Source organism: Cucurbita pepo, chromosome 6, assembly GCF_057944985.1.
Source record: "Cucurbita pepo subsp. pepo isolate OVF chromosome 6, ASM5794498v1, whole genome shotgun sequence".
In the NCBI taxonomy this organism is placed as follows: Eukaryota; Viridiplantae; Streptophyta; class Magnoliopsida; order Cucurbitales; family Cucurbitaceae; genus Cucurbita; species Cucurbita pepo.
This window is the reverse complement of record NC_141803.1, coordinates 13,541,706-13,568,939: the sequence shown is the minus strand read 5'-3', so window position 1 is coordinate 13,568,939 and position 27,234 is coordinate 13,541,706. Positions and strand designations below refer to the sequence as shown.

At 36.7% G+C, this 27,234-nt stretch overlaps 1 protein-coding gene and 1 non-coding gene across 2 annotated transcripts; one reads left to right on the top strand and one right to left on the bottom strand.

Annotated features, from left to right (window-relative positions):
* Positions 1-230: 230 nt before the first annotated feature.
* Positions 231-311, bottom strand: TRNAL-UAG (transfer RNA leucine (anticodon UAG)). The gene has a single exon. It is a non-coding gene; the product is annotated as a tRNA-Leu (tRNA).
* An 18,429-nt stretch (positions 312-18,740) lies between these two features.
* Positions 18,741-19,411, top strand: LOC147792346 (uncharacterized). Its single transcript, XM_087124455.1, has 2 exons — positions 18,741-19,092; positions 19,158-19,411. Exons 1-2 carry the CDS (start codon positions 18,741-18,743, stop codon positions 19,409-19,411), a joined length of 606 nt encoding a protein of 201 aa, XP_086980581.1.
* The last annotated feature ends 7,823 nt before the right edge of the window (positions 19,412-27,234 follow it).

The following is a 27,234-nucleotide window of genomic DNA, read 5'->3' as shown; positions in this document are numbered from 1 at the left end:
AGATCACAATAGCTCATCCTCTATTTTAACAAATTAGTGTGGTCATCGGAAGCATGGTGGGCCCATAACCCACAGGTCCTAGATAACCAACCAATTGAATATGGATCGCTGCCGCTGCATTTCCCGTTACATATGGTAGCCTCACTTTTAAAACACGTGACAATTAAACCTCCCCAATCGTTGCCGAAGCTCATAATAATAAAAAAATATTAAGAATGGGAATTAAATCATGTCAAGAATGGGATTCGAACCCATGCCCTTTCGAACTAGTACCTAAAACTAGCACCTTAAACCAACTCGGCCATCTTGACTATTATTTTTGTAAGATCTCAGAATCATCACTAGCATGTATTATCCGCTTTGGTTCGTTATGCATTATCGTGAGCCTCACGGTTTTAAAATGCGTTCTGCTTATATCTAGGTGTTGAAGAGGTTTATTGGATTCCTAGGCTAGCTAGGTTGCTTAACACGAGCTTTTGGCTCCTGATTATCCTATTTTGACTCCACGAATCTTTCTTTAGTCTTGGAGTAATAGGGTATAGACCCTCTTATCTTTGCCACGAAACTAAGGTGCTTAGTTTAGTGTAGGCATCTTGATCTAAGCCATCGTATAACCAACCTAACACTTACACCCTAGCTCTATGTAGATAAACACACCAGACTAATATGAAAGGTCCCATTCATGATTGTATGTGCTTGCATCTAACCCCAATAGCGGGCCACTTACTAAGTATTTATCAAAATACTCAAGTCGTGTGCTACTCTTATTTTTTCAGGTAAAGGCAAGGCTCCCGTATACAGCTGACGGTGGAATTGCAACTCAGGAAATCATGACACATGCATAGGGGAGTTTGCAAAATTTTAATTTCGTAGACTATACATTAGTATAAGTTAGTATGCATTTAATTTTGTAGCATATAGGTTACTCTAGGGCCGTTTTACTTTATGTTATTTCAATTTTTTGTATTTTATTTTAAAGACCTTCTAGAAAACATGTAAGTCCACCACAAAATTTTTTGATAAAGTTTTGAATGAAGTATTTTCCCATAAAATGTTTATGATATATATACAGTAGTGACTTTACGTTAAATAAGAATCTAAGGTCATTACAGATTCTAAACACATAAAAAATGAATGCTATAAATTGTCTCTATGTGATTTGTTATTTACTTTTGCATCAACCTTTAATGTTTTATCTCTCCAATCTTCTATTATAAGGAAGGTGATTTGTTGTTTAATTGCCTCTATGTGTTGGTTACCTTGGAAAGTGACTATTCTTAATTATAAGGAAGGAGAACCTCTAATGGTCTATTGCAAGTAGAAGTCCAATGATTTAGGTAAATAAGGGCGTTACATGATGCCAAATTTTCAACGACACCATCTTTTATATATATATATATATATATATATATATATATATTTATTTATTTATTTATCTAAATTTATATAATTGATAGTTTTTTTAAATAAAAAAAAGGTTCAACCATTTAAAGTAGAATATACCACACGAAAAAAAAGTCATTATCGATATTCAACTTCTATGACGATTTATAAAAAAATAATTATAGTTGGTTTAAAAGTTTAATATTTTTTAAGTTCAAAAGTCAAGAATTCTTTTATGCTTAATGGTTTATACAACTTCACATATAGTCTTGGTTGTTCTTTTTATTATTATTATTTTTTTTGTTAAAAAAAAAAGAGTGGAAATGGTTTATACAACTTCACATATAGTCTTGGTTGTTCTTTTTATTATTATTATTTTTTTGTTAAAAAAAAAAGAGTGGAAAGTTCAAATTTTTAATCTCTTATTCAATGACTTTTTAACTTAATTTGTACCCATGATAACATAAATTTCCAATACAACCACCATATGCTTCTGTTCAACAAAGAATATTGCAAGTGATCATATACTCAGTGACTCCACTATTGGGGTTAGATACCAACATATGTAATCATGTGTAGGACCTATCGTATCAGTCTCTATTCCTATGTGGTCATACTCAATGAGTTAATTGGATGTGTATTTACTATTATACAAATGGTCCACACATGCGAGTATGAACCCACCAGTCGATTCGCACACCTCCTGGGCCCCTTTCATGGTCGGGCGACATTCTCTGAAGTTGTTGATGTCGGACACTCGTTAGGCGTAGCGACCGTCATATCATTATGATAAACATAATGGTCATTTTTCTGCCTCGTAGTGTACGCGTCTGTACCATCGTAAAAGAAGGCTATTTCCTGATGCATGAACACACAATGATGCATGAGATCCCAACATTTTTTTTCATTATCATGTAAGACAACCTATTCCAATTTTTCTTCATATCATATCATTTTTATCATAGCTTTCCTTCCCACAATTATTTCTCCTCAACACATCCTGACGCCACAAAGTCACAGTTACTCAAAAAAGAAACAGAAAATCTCTTCCCACAATTATCTCTCCTCAATAGGTCCTTACACCAGAAAGTCACGGTTACTGCAAAAAGAAACAGAAAAACAATGATGGTCAGATTTACTTGAGAAAAAAAATGAGAATAACCTTTACCCAATTGAGATTCAACAAATATTTAGGTGAAGATAGATCTTATCAACAAGGTATACATTAAATCTTCATTTTCTTTTATCTTTTTTTTTTTTTTTTGAAATCACAGTCGATTATAGTTAGGTCTTCATTAAATTATTACAATGGTTTAGATTTGGAAACATGGATCCACTAGAAATTTGGAATACATGAGAACAAAATTAAATGGCAGCAGAGTAAATACAGATCAAAAAAAGAAGGAGGTTCACGCATTAAAAAACATAAACTAAATATAGAGAGAAAAGTAGATACAGAGAGCAAGAAAGCACAAAATAACTTGAAATAACTCTATCATACTTTTTTTAAACCACAGTAACCAAAAAAAATATAATTATAGATATATAACATTTTAAGACTTTTAAAAATTGACCAATGTAAACTAGAGATAATTTTATAGAGTTCAAACTTGAAACTAATGCATGGTCTCACATAGGTTGACTTGGATTTCAAAGGACAGAATCGAACTTTCATTAAGGATATATTTGTGACAACAGCTTAAGCTAACTAGGTAAGTGGTCGTACTATCGGCATGGTTATATTTGATGTTGACACGTGCTTATGGTTCTGCATGTCTCATATATACTAATATGTGTTAATCGACATGCTTATATTAGGTTTATGTTATGTTATAATATGTTATGTTATGTTATCTATTTTATCTATTCCTATCTCTTTCACTATCCCTTTTTCCAACAATTTTGGTATCAGAGCCAAGTTCGTTCAACACGAGGGTGAGTGATTATTTTCTTTCACAAAACAAAAAATGGCAATGGCTCGTTTTTCTTCCTCTACACCGTTGTTACCATTCTTTAATGGTGAGAAATATGAGTGGTGGAGCATTAAGATGAAGAATTTGCTCAGATCGCAGGAGCTATGGGACTTGGTGGAGCACGGGTTTGTTGATCTATTAGAACCCACAATAGAAGAAAATGAGAGACTAAGAGAAACAAAGAAGAATGATGTCAAGGCTCTATTCACTATTCAGCAAGCAGTTCATGAGACTATCTTTTCACGAATTGCAGCAGCAACCACATCAAAGCAGGCATAGTCAATTCTACAGAAGGAGTTTCTAGGAGATTCAAAGGTCATGACAGTGAAATTGCAATCTCTAAGACGTGATTTTGAAACTCTACTCATGACGAATGGCGAATCAATTGCTGATTTTTTGTCAAGATCAATAGCAATAGTCAGTCAAATGCGTACCTATGGAGAGAAAATTTCAGACAATACAATTGTTGCAAAGGTATTGAGAAGCTTGACTCCAAAGTTTGACCATGTGGTGGCTGCCATAGAAGAAGCTAAGGATCTATCCATACTCTCCGTTGATGAACTGATTGGCTCGCTTCAGGCTCATGAGGCAAGAATCAATAGGTCATCAGAAAGGAACGAAGAAAAGGCACTACAAGTGAAGGAGACAACCAACAACGAAAACAACGAAAGAGAAAATATTCATTTAGCAGATAGAGGTAGAAGTCGTGGAAGAGGAGGATTTCGCAGCTTCCATGCTGGTCGTGATAACAGAGGTAGATGGAGAAGTGATGGACAGAAAAAATTCAATGAACAATGGAATGTCATACAATGTTACCATTGCAGAAGGTATGGGCACACAAAATCTGATTGTTGGTATAAAAATCAACTAATAAATTTTGCAGCAGAGAATGAAGAAGAAGAAGAAATGCTGTTTGTGGCGTGCATGGATACTAATCCGAAAAAAGGTGACTTACGGTTTGTTGATAGTGGATGCTCGAACCATATGATAGGCACCAAATCCTTATTCAAAGAGCTTGATGAGACGCAAAAGATTAAGGTGCAACTTGGAAATACAAAAGAGATGCAAGTTGAAGGAAAAGGTACCGTGAAAGTCGAAACCAGTCATGGTAAGACAAAACAATTAGATAATGTTCAATTTGTACCTGATTTAGGGTACAATTTATTGAGTGTTGGACAATTGATGACCAGACGACATTCAGTTCTATTTGATGACAACACATGTGTTATTACAAATAAGAAATCAGGCCATAAAATTCAAATTGTCATGACTTCAAATAAGATGTTTCCACTTGATGTTTCTAACATGGAGGATTTTGCTCTTACTGCTAGCATGAAAGATGACTCAACATTATGGCATCTCAGATATGGACATCTTCATATGAACGGCCTGAAAATACTCAGGGATAAAGGTATGGTTTTTGGATTACCAAGAATTGACTCAACTAATTTATGTGAAGGATGCATTGCAAGGAGACTAGGAAGTCCATTCCTGTTGGAAAAGCTAAAAGAGCTCCACATTATCTAAAACTAATTCATGCTGATTTATGTGGGCCAATGCAAACGAAGTCCTTAGGTGGGAGTGTATACTTTTTACTATTTATTGATGACTATAGTCGCATGAGCTGGGTTTACTTCCTACAACATAAGTCAGAAATTTTTCAGAAGTTCTAGATTTTTAAAGCTATGGTAGAGAACCAAAGTGGCTGTCACATTAAAGTTCTTCGCACAGATAGAGGTGGCGAGTTCATATCTAAAGAGTTCAATCTATTTTGTGAAGAAGAGGGCATCCAAAAGAAATTAACAACTCCCAACACTCCAGAACAAAATGGAATCGCTGAACGAAAAAATCGAACTATTGTGGAGATGGCAAGAAGTATGTTACAAGCAAGGAGACTTCCAAACCAATTTTGGGCAGAAGCCGTAGCCACATCTGTTTATCTATTAAACCTCTCACCAACAAAGGCTGTTATGAATCGAACTCCTTATGAAGCATGGCATGGAAGGAAACCATCTGTAAGTCATTTACAAATCTTTGGTCGTGTTGCTTATGCTTTGAAACATCCTCAAATTCGTCAAAAGCTTGATGAAAAATCTTAAAAATGCATTTTCATTGGCTATTGTACTCAATCAAATGCATATAAACTATACAACCCCGTTAGTGAAAAGATTTTAGTTAGAAGGGATGTAATATTTAATGAAAACGTGAGTTGGGATTGGAGTAAAGAACAGGAGCAGTAAGAGATTACAGTTGAAGTTTCCCCAAATGAATAGACAAGAGTCAATTACAGTGCATCTCCTAGTGCATCCACTACAACACAAAGTGTGTCAAATTCATCATCTTCAGCATCACTGAATAGCAATTCTTCTCTTGAAGAACTTTCAGATGAGACACCTCCAAGGAAGTATAAATCTTTAACTGGCATATATGCATCATGTCAATTTGCTCTTACTGTCTCAGACCCTATGAATTATGAAGAAGCAACTGAAAGAAGACGGGAAGAAAGCCATGGCAGTAGAGATGCAGTCCGTTAAGGAAGATGGAACATGGGATATGTTTGACCTACCAAACGAAAAGTTCTATAGAGATTTACATGGGACATGTAGCCCATTGCGGTGGCCTGTTTATCAGTTTGATGGAGATTTACAAGAAGAGGTTTATGTAACACCGCCAGATGGATTCATAAAGGAAGACAAAGAAACAAAGGTATACAAGCTGAGACAGACATTGTACGGGTTAAAGCAGACATACTTACGAAGGCTTTATCAAAAGGAAAGCTCTGTTATTGACATCTGCAACTTTGAATCAAGGGGAGTGTTGAGATATGATTCAAAGTATTCAAAATGAAGATATGATTGAAAGTAGTTGAGATATGATTCAAATATTCAAACTACCAAGATTTTAGGAGATTTTAGAAAATTGTTAGTAGATTTGAATTTATCTCGATTTCCATGATTTACTATTTCTTGTCCAGTGTATAAGCTATAAATACTGGAATTGTGTAACCCTCTAAGCATCGAGTCAGTAGACAATAATAAAGCACTGCAGCTTTCATCTATTTTATCTATTTCTATCTCTTTCACTATCACTTTTTCCAACAGGTGATATATATGAAATATGTTATGGTACGAGATATGTGATAAATTGACATGTTTATGATATGACATATTGTGATGCGATATGTTATGAGATGATATATATATGATGAAAATGATTATGTCTGGAAGCATGAAATGTTATGATATGATACACTTATGTAATTTGAATGATATGATATGATTGACATGCAAAACGACGAACTAGCATGAAATACAACTGCAGCGTATGCATGAAAGATAAGTTATATAAAAACTGATATGAGATGTATGGAACGCTAGCGGGGTTGTATTAAATCATAGTAAAAATGAAAAATGTTGGGACTTCATGCATTATGGTGTGCTCATGCATTGGGGGATACCCCTTACCTTTCACGATAGTACCGACTCGTACGTTACGAGACAGGAATACGATTATTATGGTTATCATAATGTTGTGCTGACCGAGCAGGAATACGATCATTATGTTTATCATAACGCTGCGACGGTCAGGTAGGGGTACGATCATTATGGTTAAGCTAGAATTTTTTTTTCTAGTAAATCATGAATTTGTCTCGGACAGTATTAAAAATCTTATCGAAAGCTTACGGGAGCTTGCCAAACAAAAGCTAATAGAAAAAAGAATAGGGGTATTACTGACATAATATCTACTATTGGATTAAAAAAAGCGTAGGCCTCAGGCAATTTGGCGACGAAAAAACTACTTGAATAAAGGAAAGAATTAAGACAGATACCGATGAAACTTAAGATATTAAGCATAACAATTTTTTTTTTCCTTGTTCTTGAAGATAATTGTATTTCTTTTGATTTGATTGAGTTATTAATCCCGTATTATTGCTATGATATAAGGGATAGGGGAAAAATTAATAACATAAAGTAGGTCAAAAAACCTTTCTTTGATTTCAACTCAGCCAATCAAAAATTCTTCAATTCTCAAATAAAAAGAGAATAGAAGAAATTCTACTTTCATACCTTATCTTAATGGAATTATATGTAATGATCAATAAATTCAGTTTAATTGGATCTATAAACGTATCAAAATCCGAGCAACAATATAATTATTTCTATAAATCTTTGTACTGGAATTGACGACCAACCACTACGAATATTAGTGTTTATTAGTGGTGAATATAAATGGGGCGTGGCCAAGTGGTAAGGCAACGGGTTTTGGTCCCGCTATTTGGAGGTTCGAATCCTGCTGTCGTGACGGTTACTAGTTCTAACGGATGTTTGGCCTAAGAAGCTCCCAGAGTATGCTCGCCTGACAAGAAAGGTGGCCCAGCAGTGTGCGAACTGACTGGTGAGTCCATACTCGCACATATGGGCTGTGTGTAGAATATATAGTACACATCCAAATTACCCGTTAGGACAGTACCGTAGGAAAATGGATTTTAGGTTAAGGCATTCCTGTACGGCTAACGACGGCATCGCAACTCGAGACCATAGTATAGCACATGCATGGGGTAGTGATATTTATTTTCCTAGACTTGGACTAGAATAGGATGTTTTTAATTTAAACGTTTATTTATTTCATTTAGCCTTTTGTTGTGTTGTTTTAAAGATGTTTTCGAAACACGTAAGTCCATGACTGTGTTTTAAGATAAAGGTTACATTTTATGGGATTTAAATGAAGTATTTCCGCATTCAATGTTTATATGTATACAGTAGCGACCTTAAATTAAGTAGAAAATTTTGAGTCGTTACACGTGTCATCATACAAACATCAACTTTTAACCGAAACGATAGTAAGGTTAGTTACTTGGTTTTCCTTAGCAAGCCTTCTCCTTATACTCGAGTACAATTGGATTCTGTTTCCCGACGTTGCTCCAAGTATCATCGAAGTTTCTTTCTATTCGAATGTTAGACTCATTTTCATTAATAACTCACATTTCTACCCTAAATAAACATGAACTTTGAAATAAGATGTTATACTGATCTTAATTTCCTTAATTAAGGTCAAATTTATTTCTGGGAGGGTAAAACATGTAGAAATAAGTATCAAAATGTCTATACCGAGCCGAATGACAGAGTTTTGAGTCAATAAGCTACACCGAGTCGAGTCGAGTTGCGTTGAGCCGACTGAGCTAAAGGATTCAACGTCGGCATGCGCAACAAGTATCACTTGATGGAGAAGATGCGTGTGTGGGTCGTGAATCGGGTCAAGGCACAGAGTTTGTGTCGTTCTCTTGGGTTGTTCCTGCGGTGCGCAGGTTGCGTCCGATGGTACTAGACTCTATTGGGCCAAATAGTTGCAGTGGGTCCAGCAATCGATGCTGCAGGTGGGCCGATCATTACAAATGGGCGTAAGGGCCTTGTTTGTAACTACTGGGCTTCGCACTAGTCCTAGGTCGAGCCTTGGGTTTGTCTTAATTTGAGTTAGGGGTTGTAATCATGGTTTACAAGAATCTGACCCGACCCGATTTAAATTCTTCTCCACACGACTGTATGTGAATTTTTCGAAACTTTTTTCTCTCTTCTCAAGAGCTCCTCACCGTCGACTTTTGATCCCTTTTTCCTTTTTCCTATCTTTCCTCCCTCCCCCACGAATTCACAAAGCCATGGATGTGACTACCGTTGCAGACCAATGCTTCGTTTTAGATTTCTGAAACATCCGACGCTCGTCTGCAATTTCCCCTCCCCACCATGAATACGATCTCTTTATGTCGATCTTTTTCTCTATGCTTCCTTCTCCAACGGATGGAAATATCATCTATATATCAAGGGGAGATTGAGGGCGATTTTAAAAAAGAGGTTGCGGTTCGGTTTGCCTGAGTCCCCACATTAAACCTTAGGTTACTAATAGTGGGTTACTAATAGGACGTACTATTTTCATTAGTAACTACTGGATTACTTAGAAACCATAGGACTCAGCGATTGAAATCACCGATTTGCGTTGATCGAAAAACCATAATGGTCGTTCATCTTCTCTACTACTCGCATTTCCTTTATTGTAGGGATGTGTTGTGAGGAAAGACTGGGGCATAGCTTCATTTTGTGTATACTTCGCGTTGGGGAGGGCACGTGGGTAGAAGGCGGGAGGATTCTGGCACTGCACCGAAATTATTGGGCCTTTTCCAACGACTGGATTATTCTCTCTTTTATTTATTTATTTATTTATTTATTTATTTTTATTTTTATAACCATTACGAATACAGTTTAAAATTCAAGTTGATTTTTTTTTCTAGACAACAATGTTTTGGTGCAACTTTAGTAAAAATCTTGGACATGCTTCGTGTGAGGTGTTTTGGCCGGATAATCATGTTTGGCTTCAAGAACGATGTGACTATTGGCACTACATTTCAGTTGTTGATGAGAAGGGTTTTTGAAACAATACGAGTTTCGAAGAAAAAAATAAAGAAAATGCCGAAAATCTCGCGATTTACGGCGAAGGTTACTAATAGAACGTACTATTTTTCTGAGTTCCCACATTAAACCCTGAGGTATCTAAGTAGCTGTCTTTTCCTTTGAGTCATTTTTTACTTGTGAGAGAGAAGCAGAAAGATTGAGGTGAGGAATAGATAACGTCCCAAGGCTTCAGACCTTTGTGACTTCTTAGGTAGGAGCGAACCAGTGTCGGGGTACTTCATAACGAGAGGGACAGACGACTCATCAAGGACAAACATACGACGACAGCGCCATCGGCAACTGTAGTCCGGTTCCACGATTAGACTTCGTTTGGACTCTCGGGTGAGGAAGACAGGGCAGCGGATCGCGGGTCAGGTTCTTCGGGTACCAGTGAGCTCGCTTCAACCAACGTACGGCCCGTGCCTTGCAACTTGCGTTTGGACACTGACTCTGGGTTGCGTACCTAGTGTCAAGAAGTCGTGCGCCGTAAGTAACCTCTCGACTTGTTGGCTCTGTACTTCGGCTTCGTCGGCAACTTCGTTGTATTCTACAGCTCGGCTCGACAGTGTGGCTTGGTGGCTCAGCGACTCCGCTTAGCAGCTTCGTATACAAATAATATACCGAATCCTAGGTTTTTGATCCTTCTGTAGTAGTTTCAGCCCTTGTTTCAACCATATAAGGTCAATTTAACTCCATTTTGCTAAAACAAGTTATGATAGGAACGTACCTTGATAGTTAGACATAAGGTTTAGTTAGGTTTCATTATGAAAAGACTCTAAGTGCATAATATTGTTTTATAGGGAGTAGTTAGGCGTCAGAGTTAACCTATCGCGAGTGACTTCGACCAAGGTCAGAGATGTAAGTAACCTTACTGTTGATGTTAGTTGACATGCCATGAATGTGTTGAGAGCTTTGCATGTCATGGATGTGGTGACTGGGAAACTATGATACGCTTACATAATGCTTAACCAAGCCATGCTATGTAAACATGACAAGGGAATGGAATGTTGTATGCATAATTCCATGGAGGTAAGCTTTAGGAACCTCACACATGTTGTTGTCACGTGCATAGACTTACTTCCCTGTTATGTTATGATGGTACGGACGTATACATTCCATATTATGCTCGCTATGATATCATGCAGCTCTTTCCTGTTCTGTGGCGTCCGGTAACGTGTATCACGTGTACCCGACCAAGCCAGGCCCTGGTGGGCCCATATTTACATATGCTGACCGTGTGTGGAGAAGTACAACACATCCACCCTGCCCAGATAAAGTAACGGCCTAAAGGCCATGTAAAGGGAATGGAAGACAAGTCCCCCTCAAGTTTTTATGCTTGTATTTGTGCATGTGTGTTGCACGTGATTTGCATGTGTTCTAAATGTGTATTGTATGCCTAACCCCAACAGTGGGGCAACTTACTGGTTAATTTACAAAATACTTAAGCCACGTGCTACCTACATTTTCAGGTAAAGGTAAGGCTCCCTTGTACGGTTGACGGTGAACATTGCGAAGGCCATGGAAGTTAAAGGGAGGGCTTGTAGGACAGTAGATGTTATGTTCGAGATTTTCTTTGAATAATAAATAATTTCATTTATTTTTCCTAGTTAGTAGTTGGTTGATTCCCGAGTTCGGTTGATCCTTCGTGTTATGAACCTGATTATAAAAGCCATGTCGTTGTTATTAAGGTTGTTTTATATGAGTTTTCGCATTTTTGCCTTATGAATGCAAGGTAACTTTGCTAATTAGGTTAAAGAAAATTAGAGAAGTTACAGTTGGTATCAAAGCGTTAGGTCATAGATCTTGTACACTAGCCTACGATGTAGGTCTAAGATACGTCCACAGTTCTCCAGCAAATGCATCGTCATCGTTAGGTATATGTTCCTCTTTTTTTTTTTTTTTTTTTTTGAATTAGAAATTTTTAATTAGATGAAGCATACAATAGGGAATGTGTATTTTTTAATGAATGATATGATATGATGTGCAAGTTATCATGTTTTAAATGTTAGTATGTTCCATGATGTGACAACATTGGTTGTAATATGATATATCTGTGGCTACGATTAACGTATGTTTGTATGCATGTGCGGCCTGCGTGATTGTATCGAAGAATCTGCTAGATTAGTATGTGACTCAGTAGCTACTGCTATGTTTAGAGATGCCACCTAGAACACGAGGAGGGGGTATTAGGGGACGACCAACAGTTAGGGGCAGAGGGATAGGTGGAAGAGGATGAGGTCTAGACAGCGAGGACTCCGGGGAAGAACCTGATATAGCCATGCTGTTCCCGCCACCAGCGACGCCTCAGCCCTCACAAGACTCGACAACGCTTGGTGGACGCATTACAAATCGTCATACGAAACCTATCCGGTAATCAACAAGCTAATGACGCAGCCTCAACCAGGGAAGCTAGGTGCTACCTACATTTTCAGGTAAAGGCGAGGCTCCCCTGTATGGTTGACGGTGAACCCTGCGAAGGCCATCGAAGTTAAATGGAGGGCTTGTAGGACAGTAGGTGCTCTGTTCGAGATTTACTTTGAGTAATAAATAATTGCATTTGTTTTCCCTAGTTAGTTGTTGGTAGATTCCCGAGTTAGGCTGATCCTTGGTGTTATGAACCTGCTTATAAAAGCCATGTCATTGTTATTAAGGTTGTTTTATATGAGCTTCCGCTTTTCGTCTTATGAATGCAACGTAACGTCGCTGATTAGGTTAAAGAAAATTAGGGACTTTACAGTTTTTCTCTTTTAATATTAAACAAAGTTATCTCATTCACCTAGGGAGTTCTTAGAATAAACCATAACCTTTTCTCCACTTCACATGAAATCGTTTCCTTTCTTTAGAAGTTAGGTGCTTACTACAATACTTATCTAATAAAAGCAAGTCACATCTCAATTATAAAGAGACTCTTAACAAAATTGAGCAGTTATGGCAATAAATTATACAAGTTGATATCTAAAAATAAAATACTAACTTCAAAATGAATGTACACGTCTGATTTTATTCAAAAACTTGGTGCACTAAAATAGAAAAAAACTTGAGAAAAGACATCCCAATGGAGTTAGGAAAAGTATGTGATTGGCGTTGGGAGAGAAAAAAGGGTAACCTAAGTTTGGGGATGTGTGTGATTCTTGGCTAAATAAAGCATAACCTAACAAACCAGCACGCTGAATATCGTTTCAATTTTTTTCGTTTTCTTTTAATAGCATTTTACATAAAAATCTATCTTTAAAAGTCGTTAAAAAGTATCTTTGTTTTAGTGCAATGATCATATGTATATGTATATATAGTTCAAAAGGATCCAAATGAAACACAAATAAGTTCTAAGTAATAAAAAATGAAGGCTATGAATAATCTCTTTATGATTTTGTTGTTTACTTTTGCATCAATTACTAACGTTTTCACTTGTTTTGCAACCCAATATCCACATTCTCGTTGGAAATTGACGATTCTTAATTATCAAGACGTACCTTTAATGGCCCATTGCAAATCGAAAAACGATGATTTAGGTAAATAAGGGTGTTGCACTATGAAAAATTATTCAACTAGACCATATTATTTTTTGTATATCTAAATTTATGGATTTGATAGTTTTTTATTTTTATTTTTATTTAAGGATTGGGGTGGAATTTCAAAATTCCACAAATCTGAAAAATATAATATCGAGCATAAAAAAAACTCTAGATCAAGTAAAAAATATGAATTTGATTACTGAAAAATTATAGTCACAATTTTTTCTTATTTTTTATCTTGAAGGGTTAATTACAAGTTCGGTCCAAACCATAACATAAAATATGTCAAAAAAAATTTAGAAACATGTTTATTTTCTATTCTTTTCATTTGAATTTGTGCCCTGACATAACTTTATGATTTAGGGGAGCATATTCTTCGGTCCAAACAAGAATACAGCTGGGAATTCAAAGAGAATTTGTGGCAGACAACATTGTTCTGGTGTAACTTTAGCAGCAATTATGGGAAGCTTTCGTTCGAGGTTTTATGGCTAGAGAATGAAATTTGGCTTCAAGACCGATGCAACTATTCGCATTGCATTTGGGGGGCTGATGAGAAGGGTTTTTCTTTATATAATAGTCGAACAAAGGTATTCGAGCTCATTCATCCATGGAGTTCTTAGATAAATCTATCATCGTCGTCTTACTGCACATCAAATCTTTTCTTTTCTACACAACTAGTGTGTTGTGCTTGGTGTAGTACTACTCTAACAAAGTGTTTGTTAATCATTTAAGTTCTTAAATATAGGGAAACATTTAATATAAAAATGAGTACAGGAAGAAAATACTAAAGTTGCTATGGAAGAAAAAAATATTGACCTCAGCCTCATTGTCAAAGTCTACATTTTATAGAAAAATTTCAAGCACAAAAATAAAATAAATTTGAAATTTATACACCATTCGGAAAATGAAACACAAACAAACTCTGTAATGGCGAAAAAAAAAACAAAACTCGATCGACGAAAAATACGCGTTTGCGTCTCACTGCACCACGTGTCACGCCTACAGCCAGAAACTTCTTTGGCTTACCCGGCTCAGTTGGCTAGGCATGGCTTCGCAACTCAGAATCCAGCTCCTCGGCTCCCTATGGTGTATTTTGCCCAATTTTTGTCGTCTCGACTATCCTAAAGCTGAAATGGACCTTGTTTAAGGATACTAAGGTCAGCATAAGGTTAAATTTCTCGACTTTTGTTATTCCGAGTTAAGAAATTATAGCTACCAACGAAACGAGATGGACGTTCTAATAAAAAAGGACAACCGATAATACTAGGAGAAATTTCAAGGGACGAAAAACAAACGTACTCGAATTTAGGGAGAATTCCGGCTAAGGCCAACCAAGTGAGTGGTCTTACTATCGAATAGGTTGGACGACTTGTTTAATTTATGACGAGATACGGCTAGTGGCCCTTTCACGTGTCATTTATTCTTTATATTTATGATGTTGTGACTATAATGTATGATGATGATGTACGATGTATGATGATGTACAATGAATGATATGATGATGTTATAAAATGATATATGATACGTAAGAAGACATGGTAAGTTTATGATATGACATATGTTTGACATGATGAGACATATGATATGATATGATTGACAAGCAATGTGATGAATTTGCACAATGCACAACCCCAATATACACATGAAAAGTTACGATAGAATGATATAATATAAATTAAAATGTTAGAGGGTTGTTATACAATATAATGAAACGAAAAATGTTGGGATCACATGTATCATTGTGTGTTCATGCATCAAAGAATACCCTTTCATCTTTTACATGTTGGGTTTTATGTCCTAAAACTCATAGTTTGTAAACAAAAACATATTCTATTTTCAATAAAGTTATTATTGATGTTTATTCAGTGAAGATTGTTATTGAATAAAGTGAATGTTACGATCATTAATCTAAATCCAATAGACTAAGAACACTCTAGCTATAGTATGATTACATTAACTATATGTAGAGACGTAAGAGTTGATCAAGTTCAAGTATTTTGTCAAAATGATCTATTGTAGAGGGATAAGGTTGAGTACCTTATTTTAGGGACACTATGGATGCGGCCCATTTTTGTATATGATATAAACCATGTGATCACTAAATTGTACATGTGGAGACATGTGAGTGGGGGCGTCCTATGCAATGAGTATTGCATAAGATTGGACCATGAAGAAAACCAGTTTCACTTTATAATGTCGTTTACTATTGAGACTAACCACGCTCCCTGTAGTGAATGAATTCACAGACGTGTTCCCAGAGAACTTGTCAGGAATCCCTCCATTCCAAGATGTCGATTTTGCAATAGAGCTGGAACTAAGTACCGGTCTTATATCCAACGCCCCGTACCGCATGGCTCCAACCGAGCTAAAAGAACTCAAGACGAAACTACAAGAGCTGCTGGACAAAGGATTTATTAGAACTAGCGTGTCACCTTGGGGTGCGCTGGTGTTATTCATTAAGAAAAAGGATGGTTCAATGCGCCTATGCATTGATTACAGGGAGCTAAATACGAGAACGGTGAAGAATAGGTATCCCCTCCAACGCATTGAAGACTTATTCGACCAGCTCAAAGAGGCCACAGTGTTTTCAAAGATTGATCTTCGATCAGGTTAGCATCAGATCAAGATAAAAGACGAGGACGTATAAAAAACGACTTTTAGAACAAGGTATGGCCATTATGAGTTTGTGGTGATGTCATTTGGACTCACCAATGCCCCTGCAATGTTCATGGAGCTAATGAATCGGGTGCTTAAGGAATATCTGGATACCTTTGTCATTATATTCATAGACGATATCTTGGTATACTCAAGGACGGATCAAGAACACTAAATGCGCCTGAGAAAAACCTTGACAATTCTGAGAGAAAATAAATTGTATGCCAAGTTCTCGAAGTGTGAGTTTTGTTATGTGAAGTCTCTTTCCTGGAGCATGAGATATATGCAGAAGGGGTGTCAGTTGATCCCACCAAAGTAGAAGCAGTCACCAACTAGGCTCAGTCAACTACTGTTACCGAGGTACGAAACTTTCTGGGTCTGGCAGGCTAGTACCGACGCTTTGTACAAGATTTTTCCAAGATAGCGACACCCCTCGAGCTATTGACTCGAAAGGCTATGGCGTTCACATGGACCTTGGAGTGTGAGGCAAGCTTCTGTGACTTGAAGGAGAGATTGGGGATTGCACCCGTGCTCACAATGCCTCATTGTATAGGGCACTACGTCATTTTCAGTGATTCTTCCAAGAATGGCCTGGGATGTGTGTTGATGCAACACGGAAAAGTTATTGCCTATGCATCCAGGAAATTGAATAACTATGAAAAGAATTATACCGCTCATGACTTGGAACTAGCAGTGGTAGTTTTTGCGTTAAAGATATGGTGACACTAACTTGATGGGGAGAGAACTCAGATTTATACTAACCATAACAGCCTGAAGTATTTCTTCACATAGAAGGAGTTGAATATGAGACAGCGATGTTGGGTTTTCTGTCCTAAAACACATAGTTTATAAACAAAAACATATTTTATTTTCAATAAAGTTATTATTGATGTTTATTAAGTAAATATTGTTATTGAATAAAGTAAATTTTACGATCATTAATCTAAATCTAATAAACTAAGAACACTCTGGCTATAGTATGATTACTTGAACTATATGTAGAGACAGAAGAGTGGATCAAGTTCGAGTATATAGTCAAATGATCTATAGTACAAGGATAAGACTGAGTACCTTATTATGGGGACACTATGGATACGACCCACTTTTGGTTAACAAGGTTAATGAGTTTAGCCAGTTAATCTCGGATCGTTGGAGCCCATAATCTATAGGTCATTAGGTCCCCCTGCTAGCTCATATCGGACTAAACCTTAGAAAAGTGTGACGAGTGAGTTCGAAGTGTTCGAATTCAAATTAGAGAATATACGCTAAATATATACGATATATTTAACCGCATTTTGTTTTAATTATGAATTAAACAAAAAGAGAGAATTGGAGATATTTAAATAAGATTTAAATATTTTAATTATGAATAGGGATTCATAATCAATATGTGCCTTCCGATTTGCATTTGATTTAATGTTAAATATTAATTAAATTGTTTAATTTATCCTTTAATATTGTTTTAATTTGAAATTAATTATTTAAATTAATTGTAATTAAAATGGAGGAAGTCAAAATGTTGAGTGTCAATATATGGTTTAACCAAACTTCATATTTGCCACATAATCCCACAAATTTGAGTGGAATTTTGAGGGTCAAAATTGGGTAATCTCAAATTTGCATGAATATGCAAATATGACTCTATAAGTAGAGTGATCTATAAATAGAGAGATCAAGGTACATTCAAATTCTCTTTAAAAACACTTTGACAAAATCTCTCAAAACTCTCTGTTTACATATACTAAATTTCTATGAAGTTTAGTCACTCACCAGATTCTGCAATCTCGTTCTAAGGTCAGAGAATAGGAGGGAAGACACTAGTGGTGGTTCGAAACCGGTTTGTGAGGAAAAAAGAATTTGAACTACAAAAGTTTAGTATTTAAAGACACTAGTGGTGGTTCGAAACCGGTTTGTGAGGAAAAAAGAATTTGAACTACAAAAGTTTAGTATTTAAACTCATTGAGTTTTAATGCTTTTGAACATAATAGCTAATTTACTATCATTGATGTACTTAGAGTGCCTAAGATCCAAATTGCTTCCACATGTGTTATAGTAACACCATCAAGCGACAATGGTTGGAACTAGTCAAAGATTATGACATTGATATTCAGTACCACCCCACGAAGGCCAACGTGGTTGCAGATGCTCTAAGCACAGAGACAGCTCATTCATCGGCATTAATCACGAAGGAGCCCAGGGTGCAGGCAGACTTTGAGTGAGCTGAGATAGTAGTAGTAGTGGAAGATATTAGGGCACAACTAGCTCGATTGAGTGTATAGCCCACTCTTTGGAAGAGAATAGTTGAGGCTCAAGTTATTGGAAATAAACTTAAATGAGAGAGAAAAAAAAAAAACTAAAGAAGCCGTTATTATTTTTTGTTTTTAAATTCTGTAAAAAAAAAAAAACCATATATATTTCAGGAAAGGAGGGGTTTATGGTTGAGAAAACTGGGAAGAAAACATCTCATGGCAATGTTTAGCGTTAGTAAAACTTATAAATAGCCTTTACCTCTCACTGTAATATCATAGCACATGGAGCAAAGAGTAGAGAGCAAACAGAGCAAAGAGCACAAAGCAATAGAAAAAGGCTTTTGAGAATTTCTTTGTCTCCTTGTCTCTCCCCTATCGACACCCCCTCCAAAGTTTCATGAGAGTTATCTAAACGAGTTAGTTTCAAAGCGAGCGTCTATTTTCTACAAGTTGGTATCTGAGCGGCTTTTAATTTCAACAAATTGGTATCAGAGAAAATTTATTTTCTACAAATTGGTAACATAGTCGATGGCGAACATGATGGGACAAATGCCGCTACCACGACTGACGAAGACAAACTACGAGAACTGGAGCATCCAAATGAAAGCTCTTCTCGGTTCGCAAGACGCATGGGAGGTGGTCGAAGAAGGTTTCGAAGAACCGATTAATACCACGGGTTATACGGCGGCGCAAAACAAGGTGCTAAAGGAAGCACGTTCAAAGGATAAGGCAACATTATACATGCTGTTCCGAGCTATTGACGAGTTGGGCTTTGAGAAGATTGCAAGGGCAACTACTTCAAAAGAAGAGTGGGACACTCTAGAAAAGATGTTCAAAGGAACCGACCGAGTCAAGCAGGTGCGTCTCCAGACTCTGCATGGCGAGTTGGAGAGCATGAAGATGAAGGAGTCAGAAAATGTATATGACTATATTACACGTGTACAGACCGTGGCGAATTAGCTAAATCGAAATGGAGAAATGTTACTCGAGCGCGGGTTGTGGAGAAAATCTTGAGGTCGTTAACAGACAACTTCGAGAATGTCGTATGTGGCATAGAAGAGTCAAAGGACCTGACGAAGTTCACAGTCGATGAGCTTGCCAGTTCTCTCGAGGCACACGAGCAACGCAAGAAAAAGGAGGAACCACTCGATCAAGCACTTCAGATGGATATGATGAGAAGACAAAAGGATACAAACTAGTTGATCTGATTAGCAAGATTGTGATAGTAAGTCGCGATGTGCGAGTAAATGAGCAAGAGAATGAGACTGGAACAATTCGACGGAAGTCAATATCGAAGTTGGAGAATCATCAGTCGCTACACCAACAGACTCAGAAATTTCCGATGATGAAGATGAACCACGACAACCCAAAATGCGAAGTTTGCGAGATTTGTACGACTCAACAGATGAGGTACACCTTGTATGTCTTCTGGCAGATGCTGAAAATATCAGCTTTGAAGAGGCGGTGCGAGACACGAAGTGGCAAACTTCCATGGATGAGAAGATTAAAGTGATCCATCGCAACAACACATGGGAAGTGATAGAATTTCCGGAAGGAAGTCAACCCATAGGTGTGAAGTGGGTATTCAAGAAAAAGATGAATGCTCAAGGCGAGATTGAGCGGTACAAAGTGCGACTTGTTGCGAAGGGATAGAAGCAAAAGGCGGGAATTGACTATGATGAAGTGTTTGTTCCCGTCGCTAGAATGGAGACAATCCGATTGATTATTTCCCCAAGTAGCCCAATTCAAATGGCCGATCTTTCAAATAGATGTCAAGTCAGCATTCTTGAATGGTGTGCTTGAAGAAGAAGTATACCTTGAACAACCTCCCAGGTACGTGAAAATTGGAGAAGAGAAGAAGGTACTTAAATTGAAGAAGACGCTTTACGAGTAACAAGCACCACGAGCATGGAATACTCGTATTAACACGTACTTCAAGGAGAACGGGTACAAGCAATGTCCCCACGAACATTCACTTTATATAAAGAAGAGTGGAGGTAATGTGATACTTGTCGCTCTTTATGTCGATGACATCATCTTCTCAGGCAACAATGATGAAATGATAAAAGAATTCAAAAGCACAATGACGCGAGAATTTAAGATGACGACTTGGGCTTGTTGAAATTTTTCCTCGGTTTGGAGGTTAAACAAGGAGAAACATGTATTTTTATATCACAGGAGAAATATGCAAAGGAAATTTAGAAGAAGTACAAGATGAAAAATTGCAACCCGGTATCAACACCAATGGAACCAGGTGCAAAGCTCTCAAAGTACGATGAAGGAGAACAAGTAAATGCAAATAGGTACTGAAGGATGGTGGGAAGCCTTCGATATCTTACATGCACAATGTCAAATCTTTTATTAAGTGTTGGCATAATAAGTCGGTTCATGGAGGAGCCAATTTATTCACATTGGAAGGCGTTGAAGCGAGTCCTACGATACGTCTAAGAAACATTATCACTTGGTTATTCTACTCAAGAACAGAAGATTACAAGTTAGTTGGTTACTCTGACAGTGATTGGTGCGGAGACATAGACGATCGGAAAAGTACATCAGACTATGTATTCTTCACGGGCAACACAACTTTTACTTGGCTTTCAAAAAATCAACCGATCGTGACACTCTCGACGTGTGAAGTTGAGTATGTAGCAGCATCTTGGTGTGTGTGCCACGCAATATGACTTAGAAATTTTTTGAGTGAGATGGAGCTAAAGCAACGAGGTGCAACCGTAATACAAGTTGACAACAAATCAGTAATTGAGTTGGCCAAGAACCCAGTGAACCATGAAAGAAGCAAACACATTTACGTTCGATTTCATTTTATCCGAGATAACATGAATGAAGGAAACGTGGAATTGCTACATGTGGCAAGTCAGGATCAAGTTGCGGACATCTTTACAAAACCACTACTGAAAGTACTTCTCGACAAATACAAGAAGATGATTGGTATGACAGATGGTAGGAACATTTAAGTTTATGGGGGAGTTTTGTTGGAAATAAACTTAAACTAGGGAGAAAAAAAAAAGTGTTGTATTTTAGGAGAGGAGGGGTTTATGGGTGAGAAATCGTGAAAAGAAAACGTGGGATAGTTATGGTCATTTTTAGCTTATGAAAATTTATAAATAGGCTTTACCTCTCGTTGTAATATCAGAGCAAAGAGCAAAGAGAGCACAGAGCAATAGAAAAAGGCTTTTGAGAATTTCTTATTCTCCTTGTCTCTCCACTATCGGGGCACCCTCTTCAAAGTTTTGTGAGAGTTATCTAAATGAGTTAGTTTCAGAGCGAGCATCTATTTTCTACCATTTGGTATCAGAGCGGCTTTTAATTTCAACAAATTGGTATCAGAGCAAATTTATTTTCTACACAAGTAAGAGACTCTTGTTTGGCAAGGGTACTTAATGAAATGGAGACAGAACTAGCTGACAGGTACTCCAAGTCATCTGATGGCGGGTTGTTGTATCAAGGTCGTTTGTGTGTACCAGCAATAGAGGAATTGAGAAATGAAATACTAAAGGAGGCGCATAACTCCCCATTCGTCATGCACCCTGGCAGTACAAAAATGTATCAAAACATTAGACCACACTTCTAATGGTGTGGTATGAAGAAGGATATCGCGGAATTCGTCAATAGATGCTTGGTTTGCCAACAAGTCAAGGTAACCAGACAGAGACCAGAGACCAGCGGGGTTACTACAGCACCTCAGCATACCCTAACAAAGTGTTTGTTAATCATTTAAGTTCTTAAATATAGGGAAACATTTAATATAAAAATGAGTACACGAATAAAATATTAAAGTTGCTATTGAAGAAAAAAATATTCACGTCTACCTCAATATCAAAATCTAGATTTTATAGAAAAATGTCAAGCACAAAAATGAAATAAATTTGAAATTAATAAACCATTCTGAAAATGAAACACAAACAAACTCGGTTACGGCAAAAAAAAAAAAAAAAAAAAAAAAAAACTCGATCGACGAAAAATACGTGTTCGCGTCTCACTACACCACGTTTCACGCCTGCAACCAGAAACTTCTTCGGCTTACGCGGCTCAATTGGCTAGGCACGACTTCACATTTCAGAATCCAGCTCCTCGGCTCGCTATGGTGTATTTTGCCAAATTTTTGCCGTTTCGACTATCCTAAAGTTGAAATGGACCTTGTTTAAGGATATTAAGGTCAACATAAGGTTCAATTTCTCAATTTATGTTAAACCAAGTTAAGAAATTGTAGCTACCAATGAAACGAGATGAACGTTCTAATAAAAAAGGACAACCGATAATACTAGGAGAAATTTCAAGGAATGAAAAACAAACATACTCGAATTTAGGAAGAATGACGGCTAAGGCCAACCAAGTAAGTGGTCTTACTATCGGATAGGTTGGACAACTTGTTTAATGTATGACGAGATATGCCTAGTGGCCCTTTCACGTGCATTTATTCTTTATATTTATGATGTTGTGACTATAATGTATGATGATGTACCATGAATGATGTGATGATGCTATAAAATGTTATATGATACGTAAGAAGACATGGTAAGTTTATGATATGACATAAGTTTGACATGATGAGACATATGATATGATATGATTGACAAGCAATTTGATAATTTTCATAATGCACAACCCCGATATACACATGAAAAGTTATGATAGAATGATATAATATAAATTAAAATGCTAGAGGGGTTGTTATACAATATAATGAAAGGAAAAATGTTGGGAGTGCATGTATCATTGTGTGTTCATGCATCAAGGAATACCCTCTCATCTTTTACAATGGTACGAACGTGTACACTACAAAGCAAGAAAATGATAATTATATTTGTTATAATGCTACGAAGGTCGCTATTCCTAATGGGTGTCTAACATCAACAGCTCCCAGATATTGCTCGCCTGACAAGAAAGGGGCCCAAGAGGTGTGCGAGCCGACTGGTGGGTCCATACTCGTACGTGTACACCGTATGTAGAACAACAAATAAACATTAAATTAACCCTCTTTGGATAGCTGCCTAAGAAATATAGACTGTTATGATAGTTCTCACTCATGATTGTATGTTCTTGCATTTAACTCCAGTAGTGGGGCCACTTAATAAGTATTTATCAAAATACTCAAGTCATTTGCTAATCTTATTTTTTCAGGTAAAGGCACGCTCCGCTATAGGTTGACGGTGGCATCGCAACCCAAGAGACCATGATACATGCATAGGGGAGTTTACAAAATTTTAATTTCGTAGACTATACGTTAATATAGGTTAGTATGCATTTAATTTTGTAGCATATAGGTTAGTGTAGGGACGTTTTACTTTATGTTATTTCAATTTTTGGTATTTTATTTTAAAGACCTAGAAATCATGTAAGTCCGCGACTAGTTTTATGATAAAGTTTTTAATGAAGTATTTTTCCATAAAATGTTTCTAATATGTATACAGTAGTGACTTTAGGTTAAATAGAAATCTAGGGTCGTTACATATTATAAGCACATAAAAAACTGAATGCTATAAATTGACGGTATGCAATTTGGTTGTTTACTTTTGCATCATCTTTTAATTTCGTTTGTTTATCCATCCAATCACCTTCAAAAGTGACCATTCTTAATTATAAGGAAGAGAACATCTAACTGTCTATTGCAAGTCGAAGGCCAATGATTTAGATAAATAAGGGTGTTGCATGACTCAAATTTTGAAAGGCACCATCTTTTTATATATATATATATATATATATATATATATATATATAAATTTATGTAATTGATAGTTTTTTTAAGTAAAAAAAAGCTCAATCATTGAAAGTATATTATACAACTTGAAAAAAGAAGTCATTATTGATATTCAACTTCTATAGCGATCTATAAAAAAATATTTATAGTTTGAATGTTTAATGAGAAGTTCAATACTTTAAGTTCAAAAGTCATTATTACAACTTCCTATAGCCTTTATTATTTTTAATTTGTTTTCAAAAATAAATAAATAGAAAATTCAAATTTTTTACCTCTTAATTCAAGACTTTTTAACTTAATTTGTGCCCATAGGACATAAATTTCTAATAAGTGACCCCACAATTGAAGTTAGATGCAAACGCATACAATTATGTGTACGACCTACCGTATCAGTCTAAATTCTTTAGGCGGCTATACTAAATGAGTTAATTGGATGTGTATTTACTATTCTACACATGGCCCACACGTGTGAGTATGAACCCATCAGTCGGTTCGCACACCTCCTAGGCCCCTTTCATGGTCGGGCGAGCATTCTTTGGAGTTGTTGATGTTGGAGACCCTTTAGGCATAGCGATCGTCGTAGCACTATGATAAACATAATGATCATTTTTTCGCCTCCTAGTGTCGCGTCCATACAATCGTAAAAGTGGGGTATTCCGTGATGCATGAACACCCAATCTTGCATGAGGTCCCAACATTTTTGTTCATTATCATGTAATACAACCCCTTCCATTTTTCATTCAAATCATATCATTTTTATCATAGCTTTCCTTACATAAATTGGGGTTGTGCATTATGTCGACAAATTATTGTCGTATATCATTCATATCATGCATCGTGTTTTATCATATCATCAACATATCATGTACTATATCGCCAAACGTGTTATACCATAACATTTTTCATATCATCAGTACATCATCATATCATGTGTCATAACATTCACGTATCATCTCATAGTCACGTTGTATCACGAACATATCATGTTCTTATCATCTCATAAACATACCATAGTCATATTGTTTTGTAAACACAAAGCAACCATATTGTTACATAAACATAACCTAGTCATATTCTTTCATAAACATATCATTGTCATATCATATCATAAACGTATCATGGTCATATCATTTCATAAACATATTCTTATCATATCGTTTCACAAATATATCATAGTCTTCTCGTTTCATAAACATATCTTAGTCATATCATTTCATACACAGTCATATCATTTCATACACATATCCTAGTCATATCGTTTCATAAACACATCATAGTCACGTCATTTCCTAAATGTATCCTAGTCTTATCGTTTCATAAACATATTCTAGCTATATCATTACATAAACATATCCTTGTCGTGTCGTTTTCTAAATGTATCCTAGCCATATCATTTAATAAACATATCCCAGTCATATCATATCATAAAGATATCTTAGTCATATCATTTCATACACACACCATAATCACATCGTTCCGTAATTATTTCTCACATATCAAGCGTATATCACGTGTAGATCCACGAGGCACGTGTCATCATACAACCATCAACTTTTAACCAAACCGATAGTAAGGTCTCTTACTTGGTTTGCGTTAGCAAACTTTCTCCTTACACTCGAGTAAAATTGGATTCTTTTTATGGAAGTTGCTGTAAGTATAATCGGAAGTTGTTTCCTATTTGAACGTCCATCTTATTTTCATTAATAACTCACATTTCTAGCCCAAATAAACTTAACTTTGAAATAAGATGATATACCGATCTTAATTGCCTTAATTAAGGTTTAATTCAGCTATGGGAGGGTGAAAAAGGTAGAAATAAGTAGCTATGGGATGGTAAAAAATGTAGAAATAAGTATCAAAATGTCTATCTTAATTGCCTTAATTGTCGAATGGTAGAGTTTTGAGTAGAGAAGCTACACCAAGTCGAGCAGAGCTGCGTTGAGTCGACGGAGCTAAAGGAGTCAACATCTACATGGGCGACATAGATACAAAACATTTTAAAATAAAAGGGTTGAAGGACGACGGGTGAGGTTTGTCTATGGCATCTGCTCCAGAGTCCGCTCCTGACCTTGACCAGCTTCTTATTACCCGAAAAAAAATGGAGAATACGAAATGAGTACAAAGACTCGCTCTTAATCGTGTCCTTGATATGCTAGGGTACCACACTCTTTCTTTTCTTGTTATTGTTCTTGTTCTTGTCATAAGTTTTTTGTTCTGTTTTCTTAATTCGTTCTCCAAGACACTCCCCTTAGGATTTACGGTACTAGACATAAACTTCCCAAGAAGAGATGTTTGGGGATGGTAGCTCGAGGAGACGTTTAAAGTCGTTCCCAAGAAGGCGAATAACTCAGTTTAGAATGTGCCGATGAATTTACCATCCCTATCGCTGATGATGCTTGATGGAATGCCCCATAACTTCACAATGTTTTTGAAAGATAGTTGGACTGTTAGTTCGGCCGAGCATATTTTAGAGGTGGAAATGAACATTGCGTACTTCGAGAATCAGTCTATGATAACCAAGATGGCTTCATACTCACCGACTTTTGGGAGGTGTGTTATCGTGTCTTCCCAGCTTTGGCTAGTTCAACAACGGCTTTCGTCGACGGGTCATGAAGTAAATGTTCTTTTATGATGTCACGCATCGATCCATCGATCTTACTTGAGTGAATATGCGCTAACATGTATAGGGCTGCATGATCACCCTTCTGACTCAGTGCGTCGGTTGCTTGGTTGCTCTTTCCTATTTTGTGTTCAAATTTGAAGTTGAATTCGGCTAACGAGTCTTGCCATCGAGCTTGTTTTGTCGTTAACTTCGGTTGATCAAAGAAACAGCAAATCGCACTGTTGTCCGTCTTCACCACGAAGTGTGATCCCCAGAAGTACTGTCTCAAGACTCGTAGGCAATGTACAATAGCTAGCATTTTTTTTTCAGAGATAGTGTATCTTCTTTCTGCATCATTGAGCTTTCGACTTTCATAAGCGATGGGGTGACCTTCTTGGATAAGGACACCGCATAGGGTAAAGTTGGAAGCATCCGTCTTTACTTCAAATGGCTTATAAACATCCACAAATCTGAGGACATGACCCCTCGTCATGGTTGTCATCAGATCTTCGAAGGCCATTTGACATTTGTTTGACCACGACCAAGGGTGGTCTTTCTTTAAAAGTTCTGTTAAAGGGGTGGCTCGTCGCGAAAACCCTTCGACGAACAGCCTATAATAGTTTGCCAATCCTGGGAAGGATCGTACATCAGATACTAAAGTAAGAGTTTTTCACTCTTGGATAACTTTTATCTTGTCGCTATAC

Excerpts from the sequence above, each read along its gene's own strand:
- LOC147792346 (XM_087124455.1), top strand. The coding sequence starts at position 18,741 with ATGGCGAACATGATGGGACAAATGCCGCTACCACGACTGACGAAGACA. Across the intron at positions 19,093-19,157 it reads GCGTCTCCAGACTCTGCATG|ACCGTGGCGAATTAGCTAAA; the intron begins GCGAGTTGGAGA and ends ACACGTGTACAG.